This window comes from Musa acuminata, chromosome BXJ1-2 (assembly GCF_036884655.1).
Source record: "Musa acuminata AAA Group cultivar baxijiao chromosome BXJ1-2, Cavendish_Baxijiao_AAA, whole genome shotgun sequence".
NCBI lineage: Eukaryota > Viridiplantae > Streptophyta > Magnoliopsida > Zingiberales > Musaceae > Musa > Musa acuminata.
The window spans coordinates 12002692-12021285 of record NC_088328.1 but is presented as its reverse complement, the minus strand read 5'-3'; the positions used below and the strand labels follow the sequence as shown (position 1 = coordinate 12021285).

At 39.9% G+C, this 18594-nt stretch overlaps 1 protein-coding gene across 4 annotated transcripts in view; it reads right to left on the bottom strand.

Moving 5' to 3' along the window:
* LOC135595489 (protein GRIP-like) overlaps positions 1–18594 on the bottom strand; it is a 66485-nt gene that overhangs the window by 10460 nt on the left and 37431 nt on the right. For all 4 annotated transcript variants that reach the window (XM_065086480.1, XM_065086461.1, XM_065086471.1 and 1 more), the window contains 2 exons: positions 4840–4911; positions 4724–4771 (listed from right to left, as the gene is read on the bottom strand). In XM_065086480.1, the coding sequence (XP_064942552.1) occupies positions 4724–4771; positions 4840–4911 (120 nt within the window). The remainder of the gene's footprint in view (positions 1–4723; positions 4772–4839; positions 4912–18594) is intronic.

Sequence of the window (18594 nt, the reverse complement as noted above, 5' to 3'; positions counted from 1 at the left end):
GAGCCCAGGCGCTGGGCGCTTCGGGCGAGCGCCTGGGTAAACCAAGTGACCGAACCAGGATTTTAGGTCTGGTTCGGTCCTGGTTCGGTTGTTAGTTGGTTCAATCGAACCAACTAAACCGATATAACTCTTACCCAACCCTAACCCGCTGCCGCTGCCGCTCCCGCTCCCGATCTCGCTGCTCGTCGCTCCTGCTCCCGCTGCTGTTGCTCGTCGCTGTCGCTGCTCGCGCCTCCCGCTGCTTGCGCCTCCCGCGAGCCCTCCAGCTGCTCGCGCCTCCCGCGAGCCTTCCCGAAGTCTTTGGTGTCATCAGACAGTCGGTCGACTAGGGCCTCGACCTTGTCGATCCTGGACTCTGCTTCCTCTTGCGAACTCTCTACCCCAACAAGCCTTTGTTGGCCATGGTAGAGTTCCTCCATGCTCGCTTCAAGAACATCCAAGCGGGTTTCCGCCGTTGTGAGTCTCTCCTTGTGACTCTTTTTCCCAGTTAGCGCTCCAGATTGCGCTTCCTCCGCTCGCGGAGAGTAGCCAACTTCTCGCTCATCATGTTCGCTACCGCGCTCCTCTTGAGCGGCTCCAACAACATGAGAGCGAGTGTGCACATGCAGCCCACCTGCGGCTGCTTGGGGCAAGGGTCCGGCTTGCCCCGTCTTGCTTGATTCGCCACGATGCTTTGCCATGGCGAAGTTGCAAAGTTCGTTCGCTGCTCGCTCGAAGTGCTTGCCCGCTCTGATACCACAATGTCACGGCCTTAGCTGGAATTGCCTAAGGCGTGAGGCACCCTTGCAGCCAAGACGTGAACTTCGCTTGCGTTGCCTAAGTCGCGCTTCGCCCTTGCGATATTGCTTCGCAAAGATCAGCCCACTTGTAACCTCTCGCAGGTCCCAAAGGACCTGTAAAAGAGAAAGTTGATTAGTTCGAAAGAACGAGCAACGGACATGTAAAAGAGAAAGTTGATTAGTTCGAAAGAACGAGCAACGAACAAGTCCCGAAGTCTCGCGAAAAGGGGAAGCTTTACAAGCAATTCAACGAGCACCTTGCGTGTACAAGAGAAAAGAGGGAGAGGGGGAAAACAAGGGCTTTAGAAGGTTGAACGAACAGCTGCAAGCCCACAAACAGTTGCTCACCGAGTCCCGGGCGCGACAACAAGTTCCCGTCAAGGCAACGTGCGAACTTGCGAAAGAGTGTTCAATGCCCGGTACTATACCGAAGCCCCATCTAGCCCTGTGCCACCCGGGGGGTTCAAAGGGGCTGAGATGGCTGACGTTTTGGTGAGCGGAGGCAGATTCCAGAAATCAGCCCGCGGCACGTGAAAACGGAGCTGTTTTGGGGCTGTTTTGCTCGGTTCGGTGAGCGATCGCTTTGTAACGTTGCAGCTTGTTCGAACTTACATTTTTACAAGCAAAATGACCCAAAACCAAGAGAAAACATGCTGTCAAGCAGCTGTACATGTAGGTGTGAGCGACGAACGGTTCGTTGAACGGAGTTATTGCGAGTGCGCGACGACCGTTCGTGACATTACACTAGACACATTACCTCCCAACCTTATTAATTTATCGATCAAGTTGGTGAACAAGGTAGTAGAATTAGTAGAGGAAAAAAATTGTTGTCTAAAGACAAAAGATAGACAACATTATTGAGCGTAAACTCTGAGCCTCATATTTATTTAACTTTTAAGTTTGGTGATAGCCTACAGGTATGCAATTTTTTATTCTTCAATGGTGGGTGCACATCATTCAACAACCTTCCCAATTATAACAATTATTGTAAAACAAATTTCAAAAACTCCAGTATCAACAGATACTGTGGAGCAATCTTTCAGCATTGAGTGAAGCATCTTGATGATACCCATTCAAGTATGAGCCCCAAATTAGTTGAGGCCCAAGCATATATTGATGAATAAACCAAAACGGAGCAACAGGGCCAAGAGATTGCCCACGAATGCAAGATATATTAACCAAAAGAACAATCAAGACATCCAACATAGGATAGATGCATCTATTTTTCAATATGTTTTTGTCATTACATGTATAGAAACACATACACTTTGTGACTTTGATGAAAATTTTAAAGAAATTATGATTCTTTTAAGCTATAAATTATTTTTAATTACAAATTAAAAAATTAAATATTGAAAAATATTATTTTGGTTCGGGATCGAAACTGGAACTAACAATTAAAGAACCAGAGTTGAAGGTTATATAACCAAAATCAAAACCTTCAATTGTTCATGAACTTTCAATTTCAATTTAGGTTATGAACCAAAATCAAATTTTATTTTATTTTTATTTTTTAAATAAAACATAATTTATAATTGCAAAATAATCATAATTTTATTTAAAATTTTTAATCGAAGTCACAAAGTGGATGAATTTCTATACACGTAATGAAACTACCTAGTATCGATTTGGTTCCGATTCCCAAAAGCCTAAAACCGAAACCGTTGGTTACGAAATTGGGGCTAGGGCTAGGTACCAGATTTTTTAGTTTAGCCAAGATATTCTATCATCAACGTCAATCCGTCTTGATCCAAAGCAAGTTCCTACACAGCGAAAGCATATGATACAGGAACAATTTATTTTTATCAGATATTTAAATAAATTTGACCAGTTTAGGGGCATTTTGCATATGTCATAAGTTGTCATATAGCAACATATACTCAATGAGAAAAAAAGCAAATATTGAAAAAAAGAGAAAAAAATCTCATTCGATCTTGATTGAAGATCTGAAAGATTTATGTATTAAAGTTTATCAATCAGGAATATTATCAAAAGGGGAAGATTACTTTTCAAATCAAGGAATATTATCTTATTCGAAAGAAAGAAGAGATCATATATTTGATTTAATGCAATGATAATTTTTATTATTTCTATAATTTTCTTTTTATGCTTTGTATCTGGGGCCTATATAGAGGGGCGAAAAGATTATAGTTCAAATTCTTTTATCATATAAGAGTGGTGTGAGGACATATTTGTTTCCACTATAGCATGGTTGCATCGTCCAAGTGCAAGACTTGTGGAGGTGGGATGCCTTCATCCAAGAATTAGGTTACTCCTTGAGGCAGAACGAGTCTAGTCGTTATCAATTTATTTTTTCATTATCTCTTTGTTTTCTTTTTTTGCTCTTATTCTATTCCTCTATAAAAAAGAAAAGAGATTTGCAAAGAGATTCACTGCTACTCATCTACATCAAGAAGGTACATAATCACGAGCCTTAAAGTATGTTTTTAAATATATCTTTTTGTATGGTTCAGACAGATTGTCCAAAACGAAGGCAGTCCACATACCAATTCACATGCAGATCGATATGTATCACCTGTTTTGTACTAGTCCAAGCAAAATATCAAACTTTCAACCCTCATATCTTATGGATGGTAAACTCCAACCGAGTAGATAAAGACTTGAACCAAAACTTAGATAACATTTAAGATAACACATGCTTAAAAGAGGCTGATATACTTTAGTATTTGAAAGTGTAAACTTAATTTCTTATTATCAAACACAATTTCACCAACAGAAGGACTTCTATGCTGTAGCAGCAATAACAAGTGCCTACATGTGGTGCCCTGATAACATAAAATGGCTAATTTGTGAGCAATTAGTCTGATAAGGTATGGTTTGAAGAAAAAAAACCCATCAAGACCATTACTCCAATGTCTTTAGCCTTCTGGCTCTAAATTGTGCTTCCTTTAAACATGCAACAAGACAACTTGCAAAAGAACATGGTAGAGTATTCAAAGAGATCCATGTTGATAAAATTTAAAATTTCTTGGAAACTAATTGCCTAAGTTAATCATGTATTGGACCACATTTTTGTTGTAAACAACTTGAGATTTTGTCAAGGTTATCATGAATTCAGTTTGCTGATAAAATAATCGGGGCAGTCATGGAGCTGCTTTTAATTCCAGTTTTTGTTTTCAGTGTTATAAGATTCTAGCATGAGCTTTAGGTCATCACAAGAGCTAAGATTAGAACACAATGGTAGAATATATTCATTGAAATTAGAGCAGCAGTCTGGTACTTGAGATAGACTTTCTTCAGAGAAACAAATGTTGTTCTTCCCTTCTTTCTAATCCTTAGATGACTGCTTTTCTCCTTGGTTCTGGTAGCATTGTAGAGAATAAACAGAGAGAACAGGAGGAAGGGCTGAGGAAAGCACATCTTATAGGAGGCTTATTAGGTTATCAGCAGGGTTCCCTACAACAAAAGATTATTTTTCTTGGTCCAAGGAAATAAAAATAATTTTTTATTACTATTATCGAAAATATGAAAAGTACAAAGTGAATCATCTAAAAAATTAAAATAGATATAAACAAACTAATTGGTTCATGTCTCTAACTTTAGTTTTCCAATTAAAATAGATACAATAAAGTGATTCATGTCTCTAATTTTATTTCCAAATTTTCAACTTTAATGAGTCCCTAAGCACGTACTAAACTTTCTTTTTCACATTAACGCATTGCCTGTGAACATCTTTAAATGATCTACATTATACAGTTTACTATGTTTATCAAATTAACATACTGCCGGAGAGAACGGGAACAATCAGGAGAAAATAAATTTAAATATAACAAACTGCTTCGACCAATGGCAAAAAAGGCAACTACGAAGTCACATCAAACAAAAGATGGAAAATTGTACAATAGCTATGGTAAGATCAAAAACGTATTTTAACTAAGTTCATTGTTACAGAACTTGGGATGTACTAGGGTAATTGGACCAACCTGTTGATTATGAAGACGATTTTCATGTTCAAGCTCTTCAATCTCTTCCTGAAAAATATCAAGAATTAAAAATATTCTACAAACATAAGAAGAATACTAAACAGTTGAAAGCTTACTTGAAGTGCTAGAATATGCCTTTGTGACTGAGCCAGTTCTTCCTCCCTTTGAGCTTGTTGCCTAGCCAGAAGCTGAAATCAAAATCCCACAACCAAGAATCTCAGCACAGGAACATGTTCAAGCAAATGTATTAAGACCTTTATACTTAGAAATTACAATAATATCATATCACCATTTATCTGAAAACTTATTTATAAATAGGAACTTAAAAGAATGGACAATTAAGTCATACTAGAGAAAAGGAAACTAGAATGGATAATAAAGGCAGGTTCAAGCAAGGGGTTCCTCAGGCTGCAGATATGTTGAGGCTAATGAAGGCAGACTGTGAGGAGCTTGCCGTTATAGAGGGCATTCAAGTGGCAGTGGCTGAAGGGATCACTAAATTGCAAGTGGCATGTGATACATCCAATGTCATTCATGTGATTAGCAACCGCAAACCCCCTTCCATAGAGACAATTTGGTGTGTATAAGCAACCGGAAACCCCCCTCCATAGAGACAATTTAGTGAAGGGATCACTAAATTGCAAGTGGAATGTGATGCCTCCAATGTCATTCATGTGATTAGCAACAGGAAACCCCCGCTCCATAGAGACAATTTAGTGTGTATAAGGATATTTTTAAGCTCATAATGCTGTTTGGCAATATTACTTTTGCTTATATCTTCCGTGAGACTAACAAAGCAGTGATTTGATTGCTGCTAGTGCTAGGCATTCTAGATCCACATTTTGTGGCAGAGAAACATGCTATAGATCTTTGTGATCTTGAATCCTCTGATGCTGACGGTAGTTTTTGTATCCATTCTTTGACTTAATGCAGTGACTTTTCGAAAGACCAGTTAGAATGACCAATTCACAACAGCAAGTCCCCTTCAGGTCGATATATGAGAGTCTTAAAATTTAGTCCGAGAGGCACTTAACAAGCAGTTGTAATAGGACCAAATGAAATTGGAACTGCAGATTGAAAAGAACCCCGATGCCAAGGATTTGATTTTTGATGAAACTATGGATCTTGACCATAATAACTCATTCCAATGAGGTGATGAGATGCAATGCCAGGGCTCTTGGGCCTTTTCCATGTAACATTTTGGCCCACAATTTTTCCCAATCCATTTGGTCCAGGTGGTCAATTTGAGTTTAGTATTAGACCACTTTCATCCATCTTGTAACAAAACCTGTCATGTCAACCAAGGACTATCGTACCATTCGAAATGGGCAGTATGTATCAATCCACGAACCTTTCCATTTCGGATGGAACGTAGGAAGTGGGGGGCCTACTGCTTGATACGCCTCCTGTATCATCCAATATGGTCAGATTTTGATTGTATCAATTCAATCAAATTAGGGGGACACCTCAGTCACTTTCTCACTCTAACTTGATTAAACATCTTATTCGGCGATTAAAGCAAATCATGCTCTTCTTTGGCAGGATTCAAATTTGGGATTCAGTGGGAATTCTCTTCAATAAAGATATTTATACTCTTTCTATGTTTTAGTTAGTGTTTGACATAATTGGATGTTTATTATTTCATAATTATAAATAATTAAGGGTGATTAGTGTACTTCTCTTAAGAGTAGGCTCAAAATTCAGTGTTCGTAGTGCTGACCTATACCAGTCGATACATACCGGTCCAATAAGGGACCGGCACGCAGACCGCCCTGTACTGAGTGGTCCATGATAGAGGTATACCGGGCAGAACGATCGAAATCCGATCGTTACCGACTTGTACCAATCGGTAATGGTCGGATTTTGATAGTTACTTATGAAGGGCTAAGATTTGTTGAGTTCCTATAGCCCATTTAACCATTTGAACCAGATCTGTGTGTTTTTAAACCCTTTCTACCCCCTTATTCACTCCCCTTTCACTCTCTCAAACACTTCCACTCTCAATCTCTCTCGCTCACATCTTTCTCTCATTCTCACATTTGCATTTTCTTAAACTCAACAAAGTTATGATTTGTGGAATGGATCAAGTTTAAGAGGCTAATTTAAGAGAATTAACACCTAAACTCAACAGTATGGCAATCGATCTTATGATACATAGCAGCAGATCATTGGAGAAAGTAGAAGTTATGGTATTCTCCAACCACCGCACAAATATATGCCACAATCATACTTGCCTAAGGAGCTACCTTGGACACGTGTGATTCACGACGAATAGACTCGGACCATCACCACATGGAGACATCAATGGGATATGGTGTATCAGTATGTTGTGGGATCAATAATAGGATTAGGTCTATCAAACATATCATATTGATAAACATATGCAAAAGATTGAGGACTTCGATCTACCATCCGTAGAGTCTCATCATTCTTTTTAGTAGTAGAAACAGATATATTCATCGATCGATCCATTTATTACTTCATTCATTTGAATCTTAAAGTTTAACTCAAAATCTAACAATTCAAAATATTTATTTCTATATAATTCAATAGCTCCTTAAAGTCGAAAGAAAATATGAGCCACTATTCTTACCTAATTTAGAATATTTTTGCTAAAATTATACTAAATTTATATTTATTTCCAACTTTAAATCCCTAATCTATGATTTTTCTATTTTTAGGTAATTTTAGAGTAATTTTTGGCCTTTTTTCTATGCCATCAAGATGCCCGACCATGCCGACACTTCACACACCGGTGTAGGGTGGCACATACCATGCTCCCAGCTAGCCAACACATCGGTTTGGACCAATAAGGCAAAAAAACAGCTCAAATAGTCCATTATCCTATTTTTAGGCCCAAATTGGAGCTAATTTTGCCTAATCATAGCTGTTTAAGGGTGAATAGTATCTTTCTCTTTAAGTTTAAGCACAACTAGGGCCATTATCTTACATTTAGATCGAAATTGGGGTAATTATGTTCAATCACAGCTTGTTAAGGATGATGAGTGTCTCTTTTAATTTTAAGCTCAATTAGGTCCATTATGTTACTTTTAACCACAGATTGAGGATAATTTAAGGTAATTGGGCTTAATCATAGCTTGTTAATGGTGATTAGTATCATTTTTCAAACCTTTAGATTACCTATAATTTAGGTTTCATCACAGCTACTTATTAATTGTTTAACTATAAATTTAGTTGTTGATTAAGGCCTTATTTTTGTATTTAATATGATTAAAGTCAAATTAGAGCTAATTAGTATAATTTTCTTAATTTTGGACACAATTTTAGGGTCACTATCCATAATTTTAGGCTAAATCACAGCTTCTTATTAGTTGTTTGATTATGAATTGTGTCCATGTCTACAATCATCATTGATCAGTGATTTAAAAAGCGCTAGGCGCCAAAAGGCGCCAAGGTCCAAAAACGCCCGAGGCGCTAGGCGCTCACCCGAACGAAGCGAGATGCTAAAATATAAAAATATATAATATAATTAATAAATATAATTATTTAAAATTATAAATAAAAATATGCTATTAAATTAAGAAAATCTATTAACAGTATTAAAAATTAATCATTTCAAATAAACTTAATATTAACAGTATACTGTATACTGAGCCTGCTGACTGAGAAACAAGGAAGCAACGGCGAGCGGCGAGCAACGGCAGCGGCAGCAGTGGCGGCAACGGAAAAGGGAGCGGGAGCGACGAGCAGCGGGAGGCGCGAGCGGCGACAGCGACAGCGTTTGCGAGCAGTGACAGCGGCGAGCAGCGGCATCGGGAGCAGGAGCGACGAGCAGTGGGAGGCACGAGCGGCGACAGAGGCAGCGTTTGCGAGCAGCGACAGCGGCGAGCAGTGGCAGCGGGAGCAGGAGCGACGAGCAGCGGGAGGCGCGAGCGGCGACAGAGGCAGCGTTTGCGAGCAACGACAACGGCGAGCAGCGACAGAGGCAGCGTTTACGAGCAGCGACAGCGGCGAGCGGCGATAACGGCAGCGTTTGCGAGCAGCGACAGCGGCGAGCAGCGAGATCGGGATCGGGAGTGGCAACGGGTTAGGGTTTGGTAAGGGTTAGGGTTGGGTAAGGGTTATATCGGTTTAGTTGGTTCGATTGAACCAACTAACCAACCGAACCAGGACCGAACCAGACCTAAAATCCTGGTTCGATCGTCTTGGTTTGCTCAGGCGCTCGCCCGAAGCGCCCAGCGCCCGGGCTTGGGCGAGCGCCCAGGCGGCGCCTGTTTGAAGTGCGCCGCCTGGGAGATTAGCGAGGCGCTCGGGCCTCGCCTCGCCTCGCCCGAGCGCCCGAGCGCCTTTTTCAATCACTGTCACTGATACACTCCTTGATGCAGAAACCAACTCTATGGTTTTGTAGTTCATTTAACAAAAGAAACTTGGACTAAAAACAATCTCCACATCATAAAAATGGCTTGATTCTTGATATAACAATTCATCAGATAGGAACAAAGTGGAGTACATTCTGTCTACTAGATTTGGGATTCAATCTTTCAAATTGTAACAACGATCGACTCACTTTACATCGTCTTCCACAAAGTCGATTTGAAGAGGCCACAGATGGGCACTTTAACATATATGTTGATTTCAGCCAAGGAGGAGGTTAAAAAAGCAATGAACAATGAGTGGAAAGCTGATTGATATATACAAGTCATTGATTGATCACAAGTATATGACCCATATAGATCAAGATATTCACAACGCAGGTATATTAAATTTCGACTTCATTTAGAATCTAAATAATATATGTTTAAACATTTTATATTGAATAAAACAAATCATTTGTCTTGCAATACCTAAATCCTGCTATTCAATATAGCCTTGCCATTAGATCAGACCCATTGTAGGCTCTAAGGAATATAATATATCGGCTCCTATCCGAAAGCGACAAGGCAACTGATGCTATAACGAAGGGCTGATTATTCTTGGAAGGTGTCAGCTCATTCTCCGATAATGTAGGCATATTGTGTCGATCTACTATGGAAACTAGTAATAGACACCCATATTTGATTGTAAATTCAACTAATCATTAATGATTTGTTATAATAATAATTATAAATTTTTAAATTTGAACTGATGGCTACATTTTGGAGGGTCGGCACCTAATATAACAAAGGTTGCAGCCTATGTGCTTTCACAAAAAACAACCAAAGATTTTAATTTCGTATTGTATCGCTCGGTACGGGTGATTTGTACCAGTTTGATAGCCTCTCGGCATGCGGACTGCCCGCTACTGGACAGTACCAAATTTTTTATCAATAATTTAAGGGCTGCAAAGAGGGAAGCAAGCCATGAAAGGAACAATTTTCATCGGTTCCTCCCCAAGATTCCCGATTGGAATAAGAACAGCCTCTTTAATTTGCTTCATTTTAGTTGATAACATAGTTTGGTTGATTTAGCTTTGGTGGTGGGTGGTTTCCAAGGAAGCTAGTTCTTGGAGCTGCGCTTATGGCGAAGAGGCAAAAGTTGTGGGTTCAAATCTTTTGTGGGAAAAGAAGCTTCTTTTGATTTAAAGTGATAGCAAGGAGAGGGTAGTTTGGGAGTCGAGAAGAGGGAGGAGACGTGATGGACGGGTCTCCTTTGGCACGGCCGTCGAAAGATCTCAACCTTCCTTACCAGCCCGCCAATCCGTTCAGTGGATAAGGAACAACGAAAGCCGAATCCGATCTCCTCTGCCGCCAGTAGCAATAGCAAATGAGCTCCGATCTCCTCCGATATCGATCAGCCTCGAGCTCCCTACTCGGTGAAGTCTGCAAGGACTTCCTCCCCGTTAAAGCCTCCAGCCCCGAGACCGAGACCATGTTCGCCCGGTTCTTGGCGTCGGATCTCCATGACGAGACCCAGGACGACCCCTTCGGTGGAGCCACCACTGCCAACGACCAGAGCACTTTCCACCACGGCCTTTTGCATAGGAGGTCAAAGAATAGCAAAGTAGAGAATTTACCTCTACCCTGCAGATGATATTCCATCCTCAGCAGTAAGCAACTACTGCAACAGCGGCATATGTCGAGCCATAGCTCAGTGGAGATCTCATTTCGAGCCGTCATAGGATCATTGACGATGGAGGCGGCACAACTCAAGCATGGAGACTTCAATAGCTCCTCCAATCTCATCAACCATGGAGACTTTACCCACTCCCGCTCGGTACGCCTCGGTGCGTATCGTACTAAACAAGGCTCGATATGCCGATATGACATGAAATTACGAAACTTGAAGACGACATTGAGCAAATGCAAACATAATTGATCAACTTTACCTTGATTCACATGAAAGTCCACAACCGGCTATCATATAGATGCTTGGAGAAGCTAGTATATGTGTATTACACTGTTTTAAAGCTATTGTGAGTCAAGCTCAACAAAGAACTAAAGGAATCAAAGATTAATCATTTTTGACCTCCAATTACACAATGAAGATGCTTAACTGATGCTCGATGCTAAAATGTGCCAAAGCAGAAGAGAACATAAGGGATCCTTTACTTGATAAAGTAGGAGACCATCTCGTTTTATCATTGAGGCTATAGAAGGGGAACAAAATCCACAATAAGAGGAAGAGTGCCCTTAATCAGAACGTGGTGATGCACAACCTCAAGTCAATCTAATCGAGGTCGTGGCAGTCAACAATCAGAAGCATTCCCAACATACGAAGGAGAAGAGCAAGGGGAAGGCGGTACCATCGATCGATCCCTTGGAAAAGAATTAAAGAGCAATAATTTCAATCTAGCGATGAGACACCTCCCCTTTTCGTCTGTAAAGCCTAGCGACATCAACAACAATGCCTCGACTAATAATGGCTAGTCGATTGTGTTGAATCTCGTATTTTGATGATGAAACCACTTGATATGTGTTTATGATTTAAACTGCATTTTGAGCGATGCAGGTCTACTCGATCAGGTTTAGGCAGTTGACGTAGGAGGAATTGACGTTGCGCCGGAAGAGATCACGACAGGATATTGGATGGCTGAATGCTTCAGACGTCGGGCATCGGGCCAAGGAGAGCGAAATTACGCCAAGGATATCGGGGTTGCGGAGGTCAACCGCCGATTAGGCAACAAGCCACAAGAGAGGACGATGCACCGAAGAATCGGACGAAGCGCCAACCAATGACGTGTCGGGCAACAGAATGTCAATTCGCGTTGTAATAATTGTCTAGATCGGAGTTGAGTTTTGGTTTGTGTGTGCAGGATTAACTACGATAACGATGAAGACATAAAACGAAACAAAGTGCTGGAGTCAAGCGCGAAGGATTCGTTGGGAGTTCGAGAGTTCGACGGAAGTCCGAAGGTTCGTCGGGAATGCTGCCGAAACTAGCCGAGAATGAGTAGGGAGCTTGCCGAAGGGTTTTTCGGAAGCTCGCCGGAAGGTTCGTTGGAAGTTCGCGGAGCTCACCGAGAAAGATCGGAGCTTACCGAAGAAGCTCGTTGGAACTCGCCAAGATCAAATCGTGAAGTCTAGGAGCTTGCCGGGAGTCCGCAGAATGGTTTCCGAGAGTTTATCGGAAGACCGTCGGAAGTTCGCCGGAAGCTCGCCGGAAGAAGTCTTGACTTACGGACTTTATAATAGCTTAGAAAATGTCTTTAAATTTGTAGTTAGCACATTAATTAGGGTTAGGATTAGGTGTTAATCCTATAACCCAAGTAGGGGCCAATTGGGCCCGAGTTCGGACTGGTTTGGGCCAAGTTTGGAGCCCAACCAGTGAGCTAAATTGGCCTAGGCGGTGGCACCGCCCAGCACCCGAGAGCTGGGCGGTGACACCTCCTGGGCTGGGCGGTGGCACCGCCAGCATCGGGAACATAAGAGAAATCAAATTTTTAGAGCCCAAATTTGAATCCTCTTGAGGCCTATAAATACCCCTCAAGTTTCACCTGAGAATACAACTTTTGAGCAGCAAGTGATTGAGAGAAAAGTCTTAGAAGAGTCTTTGCCTTTCTTGTTTTCAATTTGCTAGTGTTCACCTCCTTCTTTCTTGCTGAAAATCTGTAAGAGAGTGAACCGCTTGTAAAAGTTGTAAGAGGGGTATTTACCCTTCCCTTTCAAGAGATTTGCTAGTGGAAGGTGGGAGCCTCATCGAAGAGGGGCCTCGCAAGTGGATGTAGGTCACTTGACCGAACCACTTTAAAAACGGCATAATCTCTGGTTTGCATTTCATTACTGCTATTTACATTACTGCAAACCCTCTTACTTGCTTTATTTCCTCATTACATTTACTGCACAACTTTGCGAATACGCTTTCAATTTAAGCACTTCCGATTCCGATTTTTATCGTACGAAAGATTTGTCGAAACCAACGTTTTAAGCCGCTGCACTAATTCACCCCCCCCCCTCTTAGTGCCGCTCCGATCCTAACAATTGGTATCAGAGCCCGGTATTTCTCATTTTGGATTTACACCCGAGAGAAATGGCTCTTCATGGCTTTCAAGAGAGCTTATCGGTTTTTCATCCACCGTTGTTTAACGGATTGGACTACACTAAACCGTTGAAAATGGTTTTAACTTCCCTCTAAACCGATGAACGAATGGTCGGATTTGGAGAAGAAATATTTTTCTTTAAACGCAAAGGCTATGAATGCCTTATTTTGCGCTTTGGACAAAAATGAGTTCAATCGGATTTCTACGTGCGAAACGACTTTCGATATTTGGCGAACACTTGAAATCATGCACGAGGGAACTAGTAGAGTCAAAGACTCGAAAGTTAACATTTTATTGCATGATTTTGAGCTTTTTCAAATGCAACCAAGCGAGACTATAGGCGACATGTACACCCGTTTCACGGATGTCGTCAATAATCTAAGAGTTCTTGGTAAATATTTTTCGAATTTTGATCTCGTAAGCAAGATCTTAAGATCCCTTCCAAAAAGGTGGGACTCTAAAATAACCGCAATATAAGAAACAAAAGATTTAAATATTTTTCCACTTGAAGAACTAATTGGTTTGTTGATGACATTTGAAATGATGCGCAATGCACATGATGAACACAATGAACACTTGAACCACCTTCCAAAGAACAAGAAGGATTTGGAACCCCGGACAAATGAATACCACTTGAGCAATGACTCAAGTGATGAGGACAATGATGAACTTGAACTTCGAACACTAAATCTTAATAAGTTTATTAAAAAAAAATCTAAAATAAACAATGAACTTGAACGGAGGGAGAGGCCAAAGAAGAGGAAGGCAACCAAGGATGAATCAAGAACTTCCAAAGGTGAAACGGAGAATTGGGCTTTGACGGGCTTCGACTACAAGGTAAGTAACTCAACTCTCTTGAATTATTTTGAAATTACTTGATGTTTTCCATGATGCATTTTCTCTTTTCTTTTGAATGATTATTTTTCTTGAAAATTATATGTTTTATGTTAATAGAATAAAATGTTAGATTTAAATAATCATATATATGTGCTTGAGAAGCAAGAATATGTATTTTGATGATTTCCATATTAACTTTCAATGATAATGCATGGTTTTTACATGGAAGGCTTGATGATATTTTTTTTAAACCTTGTCTTTGGTTTTCAAACATGATGTATGTTTTTGACATAAGAACAAAACTTGAGCATGCTAATATAAAGTCAATCACATAAATTAAAACTAAAGAAGTTTTAGTTATCTACAAGAATCATTCAAAATTATGTTAAATGAAACCATTGCATAATGATGTAATGAAAATATTAAACATTTTGAAACCATGTCTTAGTGTCATGCATAATGATCATACTTAATAAATTTCAAAATTATGCATATGAATCTTGTGATTTATGGATTTTTGATTTTTACAATAATGAAAGTGCCTTATTAATCCTTGTTGTAATAAATCTTACACTTTCGATTTTAAACATTATACATGTTTTTATTTGGTATAAGTGAAATAAAATCATATGAATTGAAACAACTAAAAAGAGGAAAATATTTTTTCCTTGAAAAATTATTTTTCTCTATCCTATTGATCTTGATGTTTATTATGATAAATCTATGTATACCATTTTGAATCTCTTGAAAGTAATGTTTTTATTTTGATGATTTTGATGATTTAAATTTGAAATGAGTTTTATCAAAATCATGATATTGATTTCTTGGAATAACATGAGATTACCTTTGATGATCATTTTGATTCATGGAATTTTGGATTCATGACTTGGTCTTACATTTGTTTATGAGATGGTTGAAATCTTTGTACGTTTGAATTCTTCCCTTCTCCTTTCAATTTATGCATGTTATCTGTTAAAGATTTAAAACCATGTTTTGGTATCATGCATATCTAAGAAATATTGATGTGACAAATTGAATAAGTTGAAAATGAATGATGATTTTTCTCTTGAATATAACTTGTAATATTTTTTTTTATAAATCATCATTTTGATTTCTCGACATTTGATACATGAGATTTTATTATAAATCAAAATTTCTCATTAATCGATCTTCTATGATTTTACTTGATATTCTCTTGAGAGGAGATTTTCTAAATGAATCATGATTTTTCCTTGTAAGTTCTTGGAGTTATTACTTGATTTTTCTTTTAAAACAAGATCTCTTTTTTGTACTCTTATGATTTTTCTTGATATTTTATTTAAAAAAGATATTTACTATATGAATCATGTCTTTTGGTATTCAAATGATTTTATCCTTCATGACATGATTTCTTTGTATTTATGGCTTGCATGGCTTGAAATGTTTTGGTATGATGCATGCAATGATGAAATATTCATAAAGTTAAAATGATGTATGCAATACTTATGATAATGATGTACATGATGTATTTATTGCATATGATGTGTATCATGAATGCTTTAAATGATGAATGTTTGGAATCATGATCAACATGTTGATAAATGCTTGAAAATTTTAATGTTTGAGTATCATATATGATATGCTTATTAATGATGATTGATTTATTTTTCGGTATCGTGCATGAAAAATAAGGTTATTGAAATTGTGTATGTTTTAATTTGAATATATAATGATGCACAAATAAGAATGATACTTACCTTTGTCATAATATAAAAATTGATATAAGGGTCTTCCCTTCTTTTTGACAATGACTTGCGCATCTAGCAAAACTTGACAAATTTGCATATTTCAAGAAGCAAGAGTTGCTTTCTTGAATATCTCAATATTGCTAGCTTACATGATGTAGAACTTACTATCTTGAACATTACCAAAAGTGCTATCTTGTATGCTGTAAAACTTGCATATCTAAAACTTGATAGCTTGAATGTCCTAAGCATAATGCATTACTTGCTAAATTTTCTAGCTTCAAAACTGCATGATGATAAAACTTAATATTATGTTTTTCATGCAATGAGTTGAACTTATATTACAAACACAAAGAATAGTTGTACTTCTCCTTTTTGTTGATGACAAAGGGGGAGAAGTATGTTGATGACATGATCTGCATAAGTTTATGCATATGTTCATGATGATGTGTTGCAAGTATTCATGATGAATATTGCAATGACTTGAATTCAGTTTGAATTCAAGGTTCTATCAATATGACATATTGATAGGGGGAGTTTGTTTAAACTCCGGGAGTTAAGGTTAACTCCGTCATCAAGTGGTTGTCATCATCAAAAAGAGGGAGATTGTTGAATCTCGTGTTTTGATGATGAAACCACTTGATATGTGTTTATGATTTAAACTGCATTTTGAGCGATGCAGGTCTACTCGATAAGGTTTAGACAGTTGACGTAGGAGGAATTGACATTGCGCCGGAAGAGATCACGTCAGGATATTGGATGGCTGAATGCTTCGGACGTCGGGCATCGAGCCAAGGAGAGCGAAATTGCGCCAAGGATATCGGGGTTGCGGAGATCAACCGCCGATTGGGCAACAAGCCACAAGAGAGGACGATGCACCGAAGAATCGGACGAAGCGCCAACCAATGACGTGCCGGGCAACAGAATGTCAATTCGCGTTGTAATAATTGTCTAGATCGGAGTTGAGTTTTGGTTTGTGTGTGCAGGATTAACTACGATAACGATGAAGACATAAAACGAAACAAAGTGCTGGAGTCAAGCGCGAAGGATTCGTTGGGAGTTCGAGAGTTCGACGGAAGTCCGAAGGTTCGTCGGGAATGCTGCCGGAACTAGCCGAGAATGAGTAGGGAGCTTGCCGAAGGGTTTTTCGGAAGCTCGCCGGAAGGTTCGTTGGAAGTTCGCGGAGCTCACCGAGAAAGATCGGAGCTTACCGAAGCTCATTGGAACTCGCCAAGATCAAATCGTGAAGTCTAGGAGCTTGCCGGGAGTCCGCAGAATGGTTTCCGAGAGTTTATCGGAAGACCGTCGGAAGTTCGTCGGAAGCTCGTCGGAAGAAGTCTTGACTTACGGACTTTATAATAGCTTAGAAAATGTCTTTAAATTTGTAGTTAGCACATTAATTAGGGTTAGGATTAGGTGTTAATCCTATAACCCAAGTAGGGGCCAATTGGGCCCGAGTTCGGACTGGTTTGGGCCAGGTTTGGAGCCCAACCAGTGAGCTGAATTGGCCTAGGCGGTGGCACCGCCCAGGCTGGGTGGTGGCACCGCCCAGCACCCGAGAGCTGGGCGGTGACACCTCCTGGGCTGGGCGGTTGCACCGCCCAGCACCCGAGCGCTAGGAGGTGGCACCACTTGGCTGGGCGGTGGCACCGCCAGCATCGGGAACATAAGAGAATTCAAATTTTTGGAGCCCAAATTTGAATCCTCTTGAGGCCTATAAATACCCCTCAAGTTTCAGCTGAGAATACAACTTTTGAGCAGCAAGTGATTGAGAGAAAAGTCTTAGAAGAGTCTTTGCCTTTCTTGTTTTCAATTTGCTAGTGTTCACCTCCTTCTTTCTTGCTGAAAATCTGTAAGAGAGTGAACCGCTTGTAAAAGTTGTAAGAGGGGTATTTACCCTTCCCTTTCAAGAGATTTGCTAGTGGAAGGTGGGAGCCTCATCGAAGAGGGGCCTCGCAAGTGGATGTAGGTCACTTGACCGAACCACTTTAAAAACGGCGTAATCTCTGGTTTGCATTTCATTACTGCTATTTACATTACTGCAAACCCTCTTACTTGCTTTATTTCCTCGTTACATTTACTGCACAACTTTGCGAATACGCTTTCAATTTAAGCACTTCCGATTCCGATTTTTATCGTACGAAAGATTTGTCGAAACCAACGTTTTAAGCCGCTGCACTAATTCACCCCCCCCCCCCCTCTTAGTGCCGCTCCGATCCTAACAGATTGTTCCGTCAACTCAACCTCATAGTGGAGCATTGACGGAGGATAAACATTTCACGCATGCCATTGAAGATTCAAATCACGGAGCTTGAGGATCCACATGTATCGTTTATGGTCGAAAGGATAAAGGAAAGGAGAAGCCAATAGATGACTTTGAGCACATGCGATAGCATGGTTCGCCTTACTAGTTCGTGCCGATGTATCAACCAATTGTCGATACGATACGTACCGAGCTATACTGAGTCATACCGAGCATACCAACACATGGTACATGGGAACGTACCGATGTACCACCGTTACATGACCCCCTGTCGAACCAGTACATACCGCTCGGTACACTATAATACAACGAACCTTGTGCAATAGAGCCTCTACAATGTCAACACAAATAGGATCCTATGCCCAAAACATGTAAGATGATAGCCAGTCATTTGTTCTCAAGTCCGATTGTTCTGATGATATATAACAATAGGTTAATGATGATAATAGAGGTTCCAATGTACTCCAACCTCCCTACCATACATGCCAAAGTCATACTTGCCTCAAGAGACTCCTCAACATGTGTTGTTAGTGATAATCAAGCAATAGCTATTACTACATTAATGCATCAATGAAATATGATTTATCAATACAATATATTGGGAGAGCAGTTTCAAGATTGAGTCCAATAA